At 40.5% G+C, this 17,201-nt stretch overlaps 1 protein-coding gene across 3 annotated transcripts in view; it reads left to right on the top strand.

Annotated features, from left to right (window-relative positions):
- The window catches only part of LOC134349496 (coiled-coil domain-containing protein 81-like), an 89,018-nt gene that overhangs the window by 45,395 nt on the left and 26,422 nt on the right, over window positions 1-17,201 (top strand). For all 3 annotated transcript variants that reach the window (XM_063053896.1, XM_063053895.1, XM_063053894.1), the window contains exons 8-9: window positions 5,188-5,308; window positions 10,820-10,966. In XM_063053896.1, coding sequence (XP_062909966.1) covers window positions 5,188-5,308; window positions 10,820-10,966 — 268 coding nt within the window. The remainder of the gene's footprint in view (window positions 1-5,187; window positions 5,309-10,819; window positions 10,967-17,201) is intronic.

Here is a 17,201-nt window from a genome sequence, read left to right as displayed (position 1 = left end):
CGATTCAATTCAATACAGTGAAGTAGTTGTAATGAGCTAAATAAATCATCATTTTGCATTCTTTTTCAATGTTTAAGCTGTTTAAAATAGTTTAATTGTTTCTGTACTTTTAAAAATGTTTTAAAGTATTTTTAATAGTTTTATTACTTTTTAGTAGTTTTTGAATATGTTAGATACTCAACTGGTTAAGCTGAATGTATAGTTCTGTTATCTGTCTGTCTTTTTCTCTTCAAATGTTGGGCAAGATAGTGTGCCCTTCCCTCCAGCCTATGACTAAATTATATTACGTAAGACCCTGTCACAGTGCAGAACCTCAACAATAAGGATTGGAACAGCTCCATCCAGGTATTTCCCAGAGAGACTCTACCTGCTCTGTATATTCTTGGCCCCAACCACCAAAAATTCTTGGCCATTTTAATTGTCTATAATCATTAAGGACCAATTATGTTATGGAAAGTATGCTAAGAACATGGATCTCACTACCACAAGAACAGCTGAGGTGAATACCATGGAAGAAAATGAAGGGAAACTGGATAAGCGCGGAGGAGATAGAGCTGAGGTTAAGCTGACAGTTAGATAGAGTGATATGGGATGAGGCTTGAATAGAGCCAATGCTTGGTTAAGGTAATTGGTATGAATAGTCTGTTTCTGTGATTAAATCCATTGTAATACATTCTCTTCTATTGTTTCTTCTATATAATGATATTCTCTTTTTATGACACAACAGTGTAGAATGTCTGGTCTGGGAGCATGCAGATGAGGCAGCTGACACAATGGAAATGACTGAGTGTAATTAGAACACGTATGTTTGAGATGTTGGCATAGGGAAAGACATTAACATTGATTTACTTCTGCTACCAGTGAATTTGAAGGATTTTTGTGGAACCAATCATGATAGTGTTGATTGAGTGCTTTGAATTGCCTCTTGGTGGAAGTCCATGGTGGAAGCATACTGGAATATGGGGATTATTGCCACCCAGTTAACTATAAATTCTGTACCTGATCTGAGGTCTTAATATTTAATGTTTTTCCTTAAATGTCCAAAGCTGTGCTGGCATACTGAAGGCAAAGGTGAATTTAATTTTTTGCATTTACCTTCAGAGAGGTCTTCTGAGACATGGAGAGTGGTCCATATTTCCAGAATCCAACTATGAACCTTTATTTGTGGGATATTACAAAGCAAGGCTAGGCTTTCAGATAGTTAGTGTAAGGCATGCAGTGCCCTAAAAATGTATTTAGCCCCCAACCCTTTGTTCACATAAATGAGTATTACAACCAGGGATTTTGATCAATTTAACCGAGAATTTTTATTTGTGAAGCACTTGCTTCTCTTTCACAGTAAAGACAAAAAAAAACAAGGAAAATTGTAAAGCATGAAAAACTAAAAATTTAAAAACTTGAATGTCAGCAATTCAAAAGTAATCATCTATCTCTTGCAACTATTACAGCTAGTAGTCTTTTGGATAGGTGTCACTTAGCTTTGCAAAATGTAAGGAAGCAAGATTTGCCAATTTCTCCTTGTAAAATTGCTCAAGTTATGTCAGGTTAGATGGGGATCAGCAGTGGACAGCAAACCTGCGGTTACGCCAGAGATGTTCGATCAGGTTAAGGTCAGGACTCTGACTGGGGCACTCAAAGACATCAAATTTCTTCATTTGAAGTCATTCTAAAGTTGCTCTGGCAGTGTGCTTTATGTCGCTGTCCTGCTGAAAGATAAACTTCCTCCCCAGTTCAAGCTTTCTTGCAGAAGCTAACAGGTTTTCATCCGGGATTTATCTGTACTTAGCAGCATTCATCTTCCCATCAATCCTGACTTGATTTCTAGACCCTCCTGCTGAAAACATCCCCATAGCATGATGCTACCTCTAACATACTTTACAGTATGGTTGGTGATATCTGGCTGATGCACAATATTATAATTGTACCATATGTACTGCTTAGTGTTGAGGCCAGTAAGTTCCACTTTTGTCTCGTCTGACCACAAGACCTTCTTCCACATCTTTACAGTATCTTCTAAGTGACACTTTGCAAAGGCTTTACAGGCAAAAATATGTTTTTTTTAGTTGGACTTTTTCCTTACCACTCATCCATAAATACTCCTTTCGTGCAAGGCCTTAGAGATTGGGGAGCCATGATCTTCATCTCCAGTTGCAGCCACTGATTTCTGCAGTGTTCTGTCACAGTTGCTTCTCTTACAAGTGCCATTCTTCTCCGGCAACTAAATTTAAAGGGGTGGCCTGACCTAGGCACTGTGGTTGCATTTATATATTTTTTCCACTTTTTCATGATAGGCTGCACTGAGTAAGTGTAGAAGTATGTTCAGAGTCTTTGAGATGGTCTTGTACTCTTCGTCAGATTTGTGTTTCTCTATTATCATTTCCTTGACTTGTCTTGAATGCTCTTTTGTCTTCATTTTGGATTGGTCTGTTGAAAATTTACCATACTTTACAGAGGGGGTATTTATACTTAGGAATTCATTGAAAACTGGTGATCCTCCAGTTTTCTACATTAACAAACTGGGTGAGTTGGTAAGGTAATACTGCACCTGAGGAAAGCTGGAGTAGTAATTATTCAGGGGATGAACAGTTTTGCAGCCTCACATTTTTGGTTTTTAATTTTTAGTAAATTGTTGACAGTTTTGGGAATTTTTCTTTTGATTTGACATGCTGTATAATGTTTTGTAAATTAGCTCAAAAATTCTACTTCAATATATTTTAAATTTAGAAAATGAGACAGCAAAATGTGAAAATAATTGTATGATGCAAATACTTTTTCCAAGATACTGTATTCTCTCATTGAATAATAATGATTTTGTGCTCAACATGCCCAAATATTATCACTGTATTGCAGCTTGGTAACTGGGGTTGAAGTTTTCTTGGTTGTGCTGTTGTTGGAATGTTAATGGAACACTTTTCCACATGTCTTTTAGTTTGTGTAAGTGGGGTACTGTACTGCAGCAAAAAAACTCGAAAGAGTTTTGAGATGCAGATGCAATCTTGCTTGACACTTGTCTACACTGAGATGTAGCAGATTTAGGGTGGAGGCAGCTTCATGAAGTCAGCTAAATTTGAAGTTTATTTTACATTCCTTCATGATTGATCAAATAGGAGCTTTTGTGGGGTCAGAAATGCCATGTACAGTGACTGATACTGCTCCCTGCATTTCTCTTGGGAGTGTTTGTATGGTGAATCATATGTATGGTTCCTGTAGATAGGTAAAGTCCACACTGTGATTCAGAGAGGAGCTTATTAGCGACAGGGAGGAGGAGGTGAGGAGAACTCTTGTGATAACCCGTCCTGCAACAGATAGTAGTGAGATCCATCTACAGTTTCCATGAGCAGATCTTTCATTTTTAAGATGGTCACAATTACACTGGCTTTGAGATTCTCTGAAATGTCCTCCGCACTTGGCTCCACCAAGTGTTGGAACTTCACTATGAATTCTGTTCGCCTTTGAAGCTTTGTAACTTTCCAGTTGGTATATGGTCTTATCATCTTATCGCCAGTGATATTGGGCCGGCATTAGTGATATTGGGCCAAATTGCTCGATGTGGGATGGAATCAAAAGGAGTTAAATTTTTAAAATGTTACAGTTCGAAGAGTTCTTTTAAGTACTTCTTTCAAGGTTACTGACTCCATCCTTCTTGATAAGTTCTCCTCAGCTCTTAGATCAACAGTGAGGTGAACCCTTGATGTTTGAGCCCTGACAGATCCAAAGAATCCTTGCATCTTGTGGTTATCACTGAGTTCTAGATGTCATGCATTGTCATTTCTTTAGGTTGTAACTTTTCTTTTGAACCTTAACTGTCAGGTGTCTGTAGCATTGTTTCTGTTCTCTTGAGGCATGGTGGTGTTTCAAATTCAGGAATACCTTGTATTTGCAATTAATTAGCTCCAGGATGTCCTGGTCATTCTCATCAAAGCAGTTTTGGTGTTTTCTGCTAGCTGAGATTTTAATACTTCTACCACTAATTATGAAGTACTGTAGGCCAGGCCTGATGCAGAGCACACTCTGAGGCCCCTGTTCGTTGAGGGTCATCAAGTTGTCTGTGAAGTGCTGATATTGTGGGATCCTTGAAACTATTAACACATTTTTAAAAAGCAATTCTGTGGGCAAAATGTTTTGTTAATGAGAGCGCTCAGATAGATACATTCAGAGGCCACTTTATTAATTACCTTCTGTATTAGGATTGAGATAGTACGGGTGAGTTTTTCACTACACATCAACACTCAGTGGCTACTTTATTAGGTAACTCCTGTACCTAATAAAGCCACTAAGTATATGTTTGTGGCTTTCTACTGTTGTGGCCCATCCACTTCAAGGTTTGACGTATTGTGCATTCAGAGTTGCTCTTCTGCACACCACTGTTGTAACATATGGTTATTTGAGTTACCATCATCTTTGTCAGCTTGAACCAGTCTGCCATTCTCCAAGGCTTTTCCCCCCACAGAACTGCTGCTCACTGGAAGTTTTTTGTTTTTCGCCCCATTCTCTGTAAACTCTAGAGACTTATGTGTGAAAATGCCCATCAGCAGTTTCTGAGATGTGTTGTTTTGTGGCAACAGCACAGTGCAAGACATAAAAATTGCTATAGGTTACAATCAATCAATAAATAAATAGTGCTAAAGAGGAATAATGAGATAGTGTTCATGGTTTGATGGACCATTCAGAAATCTGATGATAGCGGAAATAAGCTGTCCTGAAAGCACTGAGTGTGAGTTTTTAATATTTATTTGTTTTATAGACCCCAGTTGATTTTTAATGCATGGGTATTATTTCCTATTTATTAATGTAAAAATTTTAATATAATGTAATATTTTAATTTTTTATGTGGCTTGAGTGTAATTGAATATAAATATCATTGACATTAACAAATATCCAGTGGTAACACTTGCATTTCACAGCATTTGAGTCTGGGTTAAGATTCTCATCAGTTATGAGTGAGATTCTGAGTCCAGCCAGCTGTCAGTGCTGATATAGTCTGGGGGTGATATGCGGTATGTGGATGTGTTGGGAACCAGGCTCTCAATGAAGGACTCAGCCCTGGGCCACACTGGAATAAACAGTATGGCATAGGGCCAGGCAGACCATAAGTTTTGACCTACCCTCATTACTCTGAAGATGTTAAATATAGTGATTTAATGCAGTGATTTTAAATCATGTATTTTTTTCTCAATATATCTTCAGGTGGTCTTCTCCACATCGTTCTTTATCCTGTCAGTCTGCCATTCAAAGTACAAATGTGCAAACAGTAAAGATCAAAACACCACCTGCCACTGCCTGTTCTGATCATTGCAGGGCAGGACAGGTATGTAATACATTAAGTCTGAGGAATCAGTATAGGAATTTTTTTTTCTCATAAGTAACTTTTGTGTTGTAAACATTATAGACAATATCTAAATGAAGGTTGGAGGACCAACACTTGATCTTGATGGATGCAATTTCTTAAGGCATTGGGCAATTTTTTTATCTTCTAATGGTCTATGCCATTTGTTTAAGTTCATAGGTTCACAAGGAGAAGAGAGAAATCTAATGCTATTTCCAACCTTATATATAAATGCAATACTTAAAACTTGAAATAACAAGAGCCTCATTGTAAAGTGTAGACTATTTATATATATCACCCATGTTATTGAGTGTCTAGGGTTACTGGACATAATCACATTCTGAAATGTTAATCTTTCAAACTTTGTGCTTCTCTACTATGATACAACCCTTCAGTCTTTATCTCTTTGCCGCCAGTTTTAATGAGAACAAGAACCAAACAAGTGCTCAACTCTTATGACATTTACATCATTTTAATTCTGAGCCTTATTTTCAAATGCTCTCACTCTCCTTTTCTCCTGTGTTTGGTAATTCAAAAACATGATATATGAAATTTCACATGGTACTTAAAAGGTGCCTCAACTGAGCCTTATTTAAATTGTGTTACATCTCATCTGGCAAAGCTATATCCACTGTTTGCTCTTTGGTTTGCCAATTCTGAAGCCTTTTTTGGCTATGCAAATTGGTTGAAAACTTTCTTTCCCACTTTTTTGATGCCTATCTAGAGGTCCTGGTGGACAAACTGATGACGCGAGGTGAGCACTATTTCTTCAAAAACAGCCTTAATGAAAGAATTAAATTCTTCTGGATGGCAGTGCAAAATTACATCAGGTTAAAATAAAATGGTTGGAAAGAATATGCCCTAGCACAACCTATTGCAAATATTTGTTACTCAGATATGCCCGAATGCTAAGTATGCCCCAAACCTGCAATTTTACAGGCTTCAAATAACAGATGAAATGTAAAGAAAGATATTGTGATTTGTTTCTACCTTAAGTATATCAGATTTTGTAAACACCAAGAAATCAATTGTACTCATGCCTAACATTGAAGAAAGTTGCCAATGAAGGAAGAAATCTCTTTGGGGTGTCAGTAACCCTTCATGCCTGGTATCTCCAGATAATACCTTACTTTCAATAACAATAATGTAATCAGGCAGGGTTCTACAGACAATCATAATGGGTTAGATTTTGCTGACCTAGATCCAGAATCACTGTTCCTCCCTCCCAAATCCTATTCTTACTTAGCTTGATGTGGACGACCACTCTTGCTGATCCAAAGCATGCAGGGCTACATTGGCATGTGAGAAATTCCTGTGGGGAGAAATCTTCTGAGAGTCTCTTACCAGGAGAAGAGATTAACCAATTATGAAAACTGTAAATCTTTTGTAGTAGTTTTTACATATCCTTGCATGTTATTAGTAAAAGAAAATAATTTAAGTAAAGTTATACCCTCTGCTTTGATTCCAAGTTGTAAGATCTATGATCCCAATTGAAAATACTTAAAATCAAATCCCTGAGTTAATGCAGTCAACAAGACGGGGCTCCACTGTTGCACCACAAGGGGGGCTCCAGTGGTAGAAGTAACAATATATTTTTCACTATTTTGTTAAAGCATGGGAATTTGAAATTATTATCTGAGGGAATGATAATGCATAAATACTAAATTAGCTATTTTAGAGTCTAGAACAATGGATCTCAAAGTGGGCATTATCACTCACTTGGGGGTGGTGAGAGTTTCTAAGGGGGCGATAAAGATAAAGGGGATGGTGGGAAGGGCACTTGGTAGCAAGGGGGGCAGCTGAGGGATTACAAGCTTAATTTAAGAAATAAATAACATTATAATCATTTGATCCTCAGTTCCTCGAAGATGATTACAATGATCATGTAATTACCTCACCTCTTGCTAACCCACCATTCTCTTAACATGCTCAACGCATGTTATAGTTGTTGAAAAGCAATGAGACACTTCTGTATTTGGCATATCATGAGAAATCTGGACTGAAGAAATTGTGTTATTTCCAGGCCTGGCCCATGCATTATTGCTGTTCACTAGTACAGTACAGTACTAGCTAGTATGATTCCCATACTCTAATCATGCAGTGATGCAATTCCTGTGAATTAGGTTAGGCATTCGATGGGGTAAAGTTCAGAATCTACCCTTTTGAATGTACTTGATCACATTGGCCTAACTGAGATATTGCTGCCCCACTTCAGGCAGAGAGTCATATCTTGCCTGAGCAATGATGACATCATACCTTTCCCTTTTATTCGTTACAGCACTTGAGGTTGGATTTAAGCAATAGCCGATGGGCTATGATCATTCATCCATAATGAAAATGGCAACAGCAGACCAAATGAAAAAGAACTAGTCAGCATTGGGTGGAGTATCTGAACTATAAATCTATACCAGCACCAAGCAACTAAAAGCAGCCATTGTGTCTGTTGTGTGGAAAAAGTCTTTTACAAATGAGGCAATGAAATTGGCCAGGCTCCTCAAACATTTGAAGGGAGTACATTTGGATAAAGCAAACAAGAACTTGCTTACTTTCAGTCGCTTCGTGAAAACTTTCAGAAATGGAAAACACTGCAAAACATGTTTGCCAGCACTTCACAACAAAACAGTGATGGTTTGCGCTTCATACAAAATTTTTCATTGTTCATTGCTAAATTTAGAAAGCCCCATACAATTGGAGAAGAACTGATACTGCCAACAGAAAGGGATGTTCTGAGTGTGGTTTTGCATAAGACACTAGACCAAATAATTAAAACGGTTCTGCTCAGCGACAACTCTGTTTAAAGATGAATAAATGAAATGTTGGAAAATGTGGAAGACACATTGTGCAACATACTTAGCATACTTAGAACAACAGAATTTGCTCTGCAGTTGGATGAGTCAACTTTGCTGGGCTTAGTTATGTTAGCTCCTTAAAAGAAGAAAGCATGTTTCAATAACAATGTTATTTGCAAGGGCACTAGAAATACAATACCTTGTAGAAATATTAACCCTGCAACCCTTTGTTCACAAAAATAAGTATTACAACCAGGGATTTTGATCAATTTAATTGAATTTTTATTTGTGAATCGCATGCTTCTGTTTGCACAGTAAAGCCCCAAAACAGAGAAAATTGCAAAGCATGAAAATCTAAACATTCAAAAATTGAAATGTCAACAGTTCAAAGGTATTCATTGTCCTTTGCTCCGTACTTGGTTGAACCACCTGTTGTAGCTATCAGCTTTGCATGATGTGATGCAGCAAGATTTGCTCAAACTGTGCCATGTTAATTGGGGAGCGGTGGTGAATAAAAATCTTGAAGTCTTGTCAGAGATGTTCGATTGGGGCCTGACTCTGACTGGGCCACTCAGGACATCAATTTTCTTCATCTGAAGCCACTCCATGGTTGCTTTGGCAGGGTACTTTGGGTTGTTGTCCTGCTGAAAAATGAACTTCCTTCCCAGTTTAAGCAGTATTCATCTTCCCATCAATCCTGACCAGATTTCTAGTCACTGCAACTGAAATGCATTCCCACATCATGATGCTACCTTTACAGTAATGTTGGTGTTACTCGCTGATGCACAGTATTAGATTTATGCCCACATACCGCTTAGTGTTGAAGCCAATAGGTTCCACTTTTGTCTCATCTGAACACAAGACCTTCTTCCACATCTTCACAATATCTTCTAAGTCATGTTTGCAACGTCTTTACAGACAAGGATAAGCTATTTTTAGTACTTGTGATGTAAATCTAATACTGTGCTTCAACTTATTATGACATTGTTTATTTGTCAGAACTATTCACAAAATTTCATGAAATCAGTCTTCAATTGCAAGGAAATGATATGAATCTTATTAGATTAGATTAGGTTCAACTTTATTGTCATTGTGCCGAGTACAGATACAAAGCCAATGAAATGCAGTTAGCATCTAACCAGAAATGCAAAGAACAATGTTATTTACAAAATACCTGCGAATAAAAAGTAAGTGCTACAGCACACAAATATAAAAGTACTGAGACAGTACAATATGGGTACAATACTGCTTAGCGCTGTGATGTGAGGTTCAGCAGGGTCACAGCCTCAGGGAAGATGCTGTTCCTGTGCCTGCTGATGCAGGAGTGGAGGCTCCTGTAGCACCTACCGGATGGGAGGAGAATAAATCAAAGTCATATCAGTCATCTCCACATTTCTGTCCAAGTTAGCTCTATTTAAGTGCAATTTAAGACCTTTCTGAGTTGGAAGAGAAAGAAAGAGTACCAGATGATGATCTTCAAGTATACTGTGCCCACATGGGTGAGCTGCATAAAATATGTCAGATACTTCAAGATCTTAATCTAAATTCCACATTGAGTAATAAATCCATTCTTGAACACTTGTAATGAGGAATCAGGAAGGATGGAGGAGGAACTGATCTTGCTACAAATTGACTTTGAGCTGAAGCAAAAGTTCAGTAAAGCATCGAGACTTCTGGTTGCAGAAAGAAATCTCTGAACCTATCCTTCACTGTGGAAAAAGGTCAAGATGTTCATTATTTCCAACATCATATTTAATGAAGTGCAGTTTCAATACAATCGTCCAACTTCTTTAAAGCAATGAAACAAACTGCAAATTACTCAACATGGGGTACTGCGATTCTGTCTGAGTGACATTCAGCCTGATGCTGAGAAGCTGATATTATGGCACCATCTCACTGAAAGGTGAAAAAACAATGAAGTAGTGAATAGTTAGACGACTAATGTATGCTCTAAAGTTGTCAATGATTACTGTTATTAAATGAAGAAGTAGTTTTATTTATAGCTTTAAATAGATTTGAATAATTTTTTCAATTATTTTTCTCTGCTTTGAATTTGCAGTTATGATTTTCTTTCACTGCATTGTAAATCAGAATTATTTATATTTTTAATGTAATCGCTGGAAAGTGGTGGGCGGGGTGGAGGTGGTGCTTGGGATGTGCTCTGAGAACTAAGAAGGAAGAAACCCCGAAAAGTTTGGGAACCACTGGTCTTGAAGTTCTGTAATAATTAGTCATGGATTTGTAAGCCATCACAAACAACGTTAAACTTCTTGCAGCAAAGCACAACATTTTCAAGATTTTGTTTCACATGTATAGTTTCGAAAGTTCTTATCAGTTCACTTATTCAGCAGATTTTGCTGGAGAATATTGATAACAGTGCTTCCTGTGAAGGAGTGGGTATTCCACATTTAACTGCATATGCATATATTCCAGAAGTAGCTGTCATATCTCTCCCATTAAAATAGTGAGAGCTGATGGCATCACTATTACTTTTCACTACAAATCCATACTGTTACTGTGCGTATTAGATTGCTTTTTAGAAAATGGAACTATAAGTAAGGATGAGAATATAATAAAAAGATAGAGATCTTTAGTCATAAAATGATTTTCAAAGCATGCAGTCATACAGTGTAATTAGAAGCTTTGGAATGTGTCCCAAGCAGGAAAGTGACCTGAACTTGCTGTTTGTTCTATGATATTAAAGGAGCTATGTTACCTTTGCATGCAACGAGCTCTGAAAAATTTCCCTATTGACATTTCGGAGAGCAGAAGAAGAAAAGAACTGGAGGAAGAGAAATTACTGCAGCAGTATCAACAAATGAAAAGCCAGGAGGCCATCTTCCAGGAACAGGTATATTAAAAACATTGTGAATAGAGAATCTTATTGAATTATAGAACCTGCACACTATAATGATTAATTGTTTACTGCTTTGCAGAGCAATTGATAAAGGAATTCTACAAAAAGCTAAGGCTCTGTAATGTGGAAAATTACACAGGCATGCTGCATGACTTGTTTCTTTCAAATAAAAATCAATTCTATGCTTTATATTGTCTATTTATAGTGGTCACCCTCTGTCAGAAGGATAGCAGTAAAAATACAATAATTTAGCTATAAAATGGACATTGAATAGCGGATGATTAGGAGAACAGTTTAAAAGAATTTGGTGTTTATATTTTCAAGTTCCTCTATACATGTACAGATCGAAAAGGAGGAGGTCCTTGCTGTCTTGAGGAAAATTAAAGTGGATAAATCCCTGGGACCTGACAGGGTGTTCCCTTGGACCTTGAAGGAGACTAGTGTTGAAATTGCAGGGGCCCTGGCTGAAATATTTAAAATGTCGCTGTCTACAGGTGAGGTGCCGGAGGATTGGAGAGTGACTCATGTTGTTCCGTTGTTTAAAAAAGGATCGAAAAGTAATCCGGGAAATTATAGGCCAGTAAGTTTAACGTCGGTAGTAGGTAAGTTATTGGAGGGAGTACTAAGAGACAGAATCTCCAAGCATTTGGATAGACTGGGACTTATTAGGGAGAGTCAACATGGCTTTGTGCATGGTAGGTCATGTTTGACCAATCTATTGGAGTTTTTCGAGGAGGTTACCAGGAAAGTGGATGAAGGGAAGGCGGTGGATATTGTCCACATGGACTTCAGTAAGGCCTTTGACAAGGTCCCGCCTGGGAGGTTAGTTAGGAAAATTCAGTCGCTAGGTATACGTGGAGAGGTGGTAAATTGGATTAGACACTGGCTTGATGGAAGAAGCCAGAGAGTGGTGGTAGAGAATTGCTTCTCTGAGTGGAGGCCTGTGACTAGTGGTGTGCCACAGGGATCAGTGCTAAGTCCATTGTTATTTGTCATCTATATCAATGATCTGGATGATAATGTGGTAAACTGGATCAGCAAGTTTGCTGATGATACAGAGATTGAAGGTGCAGTAGACAGTGAGGAAGGTTTTCAGAGCCTGCAGAGGGACTTGGACCAGCTGGAAAAATGGGCTAAAAAATGGCAGATGGAGTTTAATACTGGCAAGTGTGAGGTATTGCATGTTGGAAGGACAAACCAAGGTAGAACATACAGGGTTAATGGTAAGGCACTGAGGAGTGCAGTGGAACAGAGGGATCTGGGAATACAGATACAAAATTTCCTAAAAGTGGCGTCACAGGTAGATAGGGTCGTAAAGAGAGCTTTTGGTACATTGGCCTTTATTAATCAAAGTATTGAGTATAAGAGCTGGAATGCTATGATGAGGTTGTATAAGGCATTGGTGAGGCCGAATCTGGAGTATTGTGTTCAGTTTTGGTCACCAAATTACAGGACGGATATAAATAAGGTTGAAAGAGTGCAGAGAAGGTTTACAAGGATGTTGCCGGGACTTGAGAAACTCAGTTACAGAGAAAGGTTGAATAGGTTGGGACTTTATTCCCTGGAGCGTAGAAGAATGAGGGGAGATTTGATAGAGGTATATAAAATTATGATGGGTATAGACAGAGTGAATGCAAGCAGGCTTTTTCCACTGAGGACAGGGGAGAAAAAAACCAGAGGACATGGGCTTAGGGTGAGGGGGGAAAAGTTTAAAGGGAACATTAGGGGGGGCTTCTTCACACAGGGAGTGGTGGGAGTATGGAATGAGCTGCCAGACGAGGTGGTAAATGCGGGTTCTTTTTTAACATTTAAGAATAAATTGGACAGATACATGGATGGGAGGTGTATGGAGGGATATGGTCCGTGTGCAGGTCAGTGGGACTAGGCAGAAAATGGTTCAGCACAGCCAAGAAGGGCCAAAAGGTCTGTTTCTGTGCTGTAGTTTCTATGGTTTCTATGGTTTCTATTTATTTATTTATGAATAAATACTCCTTTTATTTATGTAGTACCATTAACATGGTCATTGTAAAATTGTCCCATGATTAGGCATGGATTAAATCTGGAGATTACTGGGCAGCATGGCTCGAAGTGCTGGAAGGGCCTATTCTATGCTATATCTCAATAAGTGAAGAATAAGTAAGTAAACATGGTACAGTATCGTAGGACCATTATCAAACAAAATTTGACATTAGGTTACAAAGTGAGATAGAGTAAATGAGCAAAAGTTTAATCAAATAGATTTGCATTACGATAATTCTTATAAAAGAGAAGAAGAGAGGCTTAACAGTTAAGAGAGAGAATTTCTGTGAGTAGGATTTTGCAGGCCAATGGTATAATTAAGGTGGGAGTTGAATTTGGGAATGTTCAAGAGGGCAGAATTGGAGGACTGGAGATATCTTGGAAGGTTATAAGGTTGAAATAAATTGTAGGGGAAGGAAAGGCCAGAAACGATGAATGGAAGTATATAAGGACTGGACATCCATGGTGAAAATAAAGCGGTGGGGGCCAGGGAACTTAAAATCATCGAAAAGTTTAAGAGCGTGAGAAGTGTCACGAACATAGGTCGGAAGGGATTGAACAAGGGGTGATAAAACAGTGTCGAGGTATGCAGAAACGGTTGATGCCGACGGGACATCAACCGTCTCGACTTCACCGCATCTTGTCCCCATTTCAACCTCACTCCTTCGGAACGCTCTGCTCTCCACTCCCTCTGCACTAATCCTAACATTATTATTAAACCCGCTGATAAAGGGGATGCTGTTGTAGTCTGGCGTACTGACCTCTACCTTGCCGAGGCACAGCGACAACTCGCGGATACCTCCTCTTATTTATCCCTCGATCGTGACCCCACTAAGAAGCACCAGGCCATTGTCTCCCACACTATCAACGACTTTATCCGCTCAGGGGATCTCCCATCCACTGCTACCAACCTTATAGTTCCCACACCCCGCACTTCCCGTTTCTACCTCCTACCCAAGATCCACAAACCTGCCTGTCCTGGCCGACCTATTGTCTCAGCTTGCTCCTGCCCCACCGAACTCGTTTCTGCATACCTCGACACTGTTTTATCACCCCTTGTTCAATCCCTTCCGACCTATGTTCGTGACACTTCTCACGCTCTTAAACTTTTCGATGATTTTAAGTTCCCTGGCCCCCACCGCTTTATTTTCACCATGGATGTCCAGTCCTTATATACTTCCATCCCCCATCAGGAAGGTCTAAAAGCTCTACGCTTCTTTTTGGATTCCAGACCTAATCAGTTCCCCTCTACCACCACTCTGCTCCGTCTAGCGGAATTAGTCCTTACTCTTAATAATTTCTCCTTTTGCTCCTCCCATTTCCTCCAAACTAAAGGTGTAGCTATGGGCACCCGTATGGGTCCTAGCTATGCCTGCCTTTTTGTTGGGTTTGTGGAACAATCTATGTTCCGTGCCTATTCTGGTATCTGTCCCCCACTTTTCCTTCGCTACATCGACGACTGCATTGGCGCTGCTTCCTGCACGCATGCAGAACTCGTTGACTTTATTAACTTTGCCTCCAACTTTCACCCTGCCCTCAAGTTTACCTGGTCCATTTCCGACACCTCCCTCCCCTTTCTAGATCTTTCTGTCTCTGTCTCTGGAGACAGCTTATCCACTGATGTCTACTATAAGCCTACTGACTCTCACAGCTATCTGGACTATTCCTCTTCTCACCCTGTCTCTTGCAAAAATGCCATCCCCTTCTCGCAATTCCTCCGTCTCCGCCGCATCTGCTCTCAGGATGAGGCTTTTCATTCTAGGACGAGGGAGATGTCTTCATTTTTTAAAGAAAGGGGCTTCCCTTCCTCCACTATCAACTCTGCTCTTAAACGCATCTCCCCCATTTCACGTACATCTGCTCTCACTCCATCCTCCCACCACCCCACTAGGAATAGGGTTCCCCTGGTCCTCACCTACCACCCCACCAGCCTCCGGGTCCAACATATTATTCTCCGTAACTTCCGCCACCTCCAACGGGATCCCACCACTAAGCACATCTTTCCCTCCCCCCTCTCTCTGCATTCCGCAGGGATCGCTCCCTACACAACTCCCTTGTCCATTCGTCCCCCCCATCCCTCCCCACTGATCTCCCTCCTGGCACTTATCCGTGTAAGCGGAACAAGTGCTACACATGCCCTTACACTTCCTCCCTTACCACCATTCAGGGCCCCAAGCAGTCCTTCCAGGTGAGGCATCACTTCACCTGTGAGTCGACTGGGGTGATATACTGCATCCGGTGCTCCCGATGTGGCCTTTTATTTATTGGTGAGACCCGACGCAGACTGGGAGACCGCTTTGCTGAACATCTACGCTCTGTCCGCCAGAGAAAGCAGGATCTCCCAGTGGCCACACATTTTAATTCCACATCCCATTCCCATTCTGACATGTCTATCCACGGCCTCCTCTACTGTAAAGATGAGGCCACACTCAAGTTGGAGGAACAACACCTTATATTCCGTCTGGGTAGCCTCCAACCTGATGGCATGAACATTGACTTCTCTAACTTCCGCTAGGCCCCACCTCCCCCTCGTACCCCAGCTGTTACTCATTTTTATGCACACATTCTTTCACTCTTCTTTTTCTCCCTCTGTCCCTCTCCTTTTTCTCCCTCTGTCCCTCTGAATATACCTCTTGCCCTCTTGCCCATCCTCTGGGTCACCCCCCCCCCGTCTTTCTTCCCGGACCTCCTGTCCCATGATCCTCTCGTATCCCCTTTTGCCTATCACCTGTCCAGCTCTCGGCTCTATCCCTCCCCCTCCTGTCTTCTCCTATCATTTTGCATCTCCCCCTCCCCCTCCAGCTTTCAAATCCCTTACTCACTCTTCCTTCAGTTAGTCCTGACGAAGGGTCTCGGCCTGAAACGTCGACTGCGCCTCTTCCTATAGATGCTGCCTGGCCTGCTGCGTTCACCAGCAATTTTGATGTGTGTTGCCAATGTCATTACGTTCTTTTTAAAATAAGGAGCCCAAAACTGCACACAATACTCCCAGGTGTGGTCTCAAAGTACCTTATATTCTATACCTCTAGAAATGAATGCCAACATTGCATTCACCTTCTTCACAACCGACTCAACCTGGAGGTTAACCTTTAGGGTTTCTTGCACAAGGACTCACGAGTCCCTTTGCATCTCTGCATTTTGAATTTTCTCCCCATCTAAATAATAGTCTGCCTGTTTATTTCTTCCACCAAAGTGCAGGACCATACACTTTCCCACATTGTATTTCATTTGCCACTTCTTTGCCCATTCCCCTAAACCATCTAAGTCTCTCTGCAAGCTCTCTGTTTCCTCAACACTACCCGCTCCTCCACCTATCTTTGTATCATCTGCAAATTTAGCCGCAAATCCATTAATACCATAGTCCGAATCATTGACATACTTTCCGTCTTCTCATTATTACCATTGGGGAGAAGGTACAGGAGGCTGAAGACACAGACCCAATGTTATTGAAACAGCTTCTTTCCCTCGGCCATCAGATTTCTGCACGGTCCAAGAACCCACAAACACCACGTCATAATTTCTCCTTTTAGCACTATGCATTTATTCTGTAACTTACAGTAATTTTTATGTCTGCACTGTACTGCTGCTGTAAAACAATAAATATTACGACGTCTCTTGGTTGTCCATTATATTCAATGATGGTAGTGAGACCTGTGTGGGAGAGTTTTTAAAGTGGAAAAGTACTGAGGCGGTTCCCCTTGTTCTCGGAAGTCAGAATCCACTGGTACAAATAGTCATCGTAACTGGGGTCTTCCTTGGTTGCAGTGGATGACCATGATGACTTTTGTGCCTTCAGTCTCCATAGAGCATTGTAGAACCATCTTCCTGGCAGTTGGATCTCACTGTTGATCTCATCTGCCCAGTCTGCTGGAGCTGACTTCACATACCAGGGACAGGCATGTTCCTATCTCACCGGGTTAGGAAGCCTGCCGGCTATCTTCACCTGGTTTTGCCTGCCTGCCGAAGTGGTGTAATGAATGTGGCTGCTGTCGTATGCAAACAGCTACCTAGAACCACAGGTGAGAGCTGAGCGTCCGGTGGGGCCCAAAGGTGAGTGAGCTGTTCCAGAATGGACATAACAAGCCCCTTCACCAGAGGTAGTACTCCTCCCTGGACACCCCATACATGATTTATAAGTGATAATAAATCTGATTCTGATTTTGATTTGCCCCTCCTGAGGTATATCTATAATTTTATATTGGACACATCA

The sequence above is a fragment of the Mobula hypostoma genome, chromosome 7, assembly GCF_963921235.1.
Source record: "Mobula hypostoma chromosome 7, sMobHyp1.1, whole genome shotgun sequence".
Lineage (NCBI taxonomy): Eukaryota > Metazoa > Chordata > Chondrichthyes > Myliobatiformes > Myliobatidae > Mobula > Mobula hypostoma.
The sequence above is the reverse complement of the archived record's forward strand: the minus strand, read 5'-3'. Positions and strand labels throughout refer to the sequence as shown.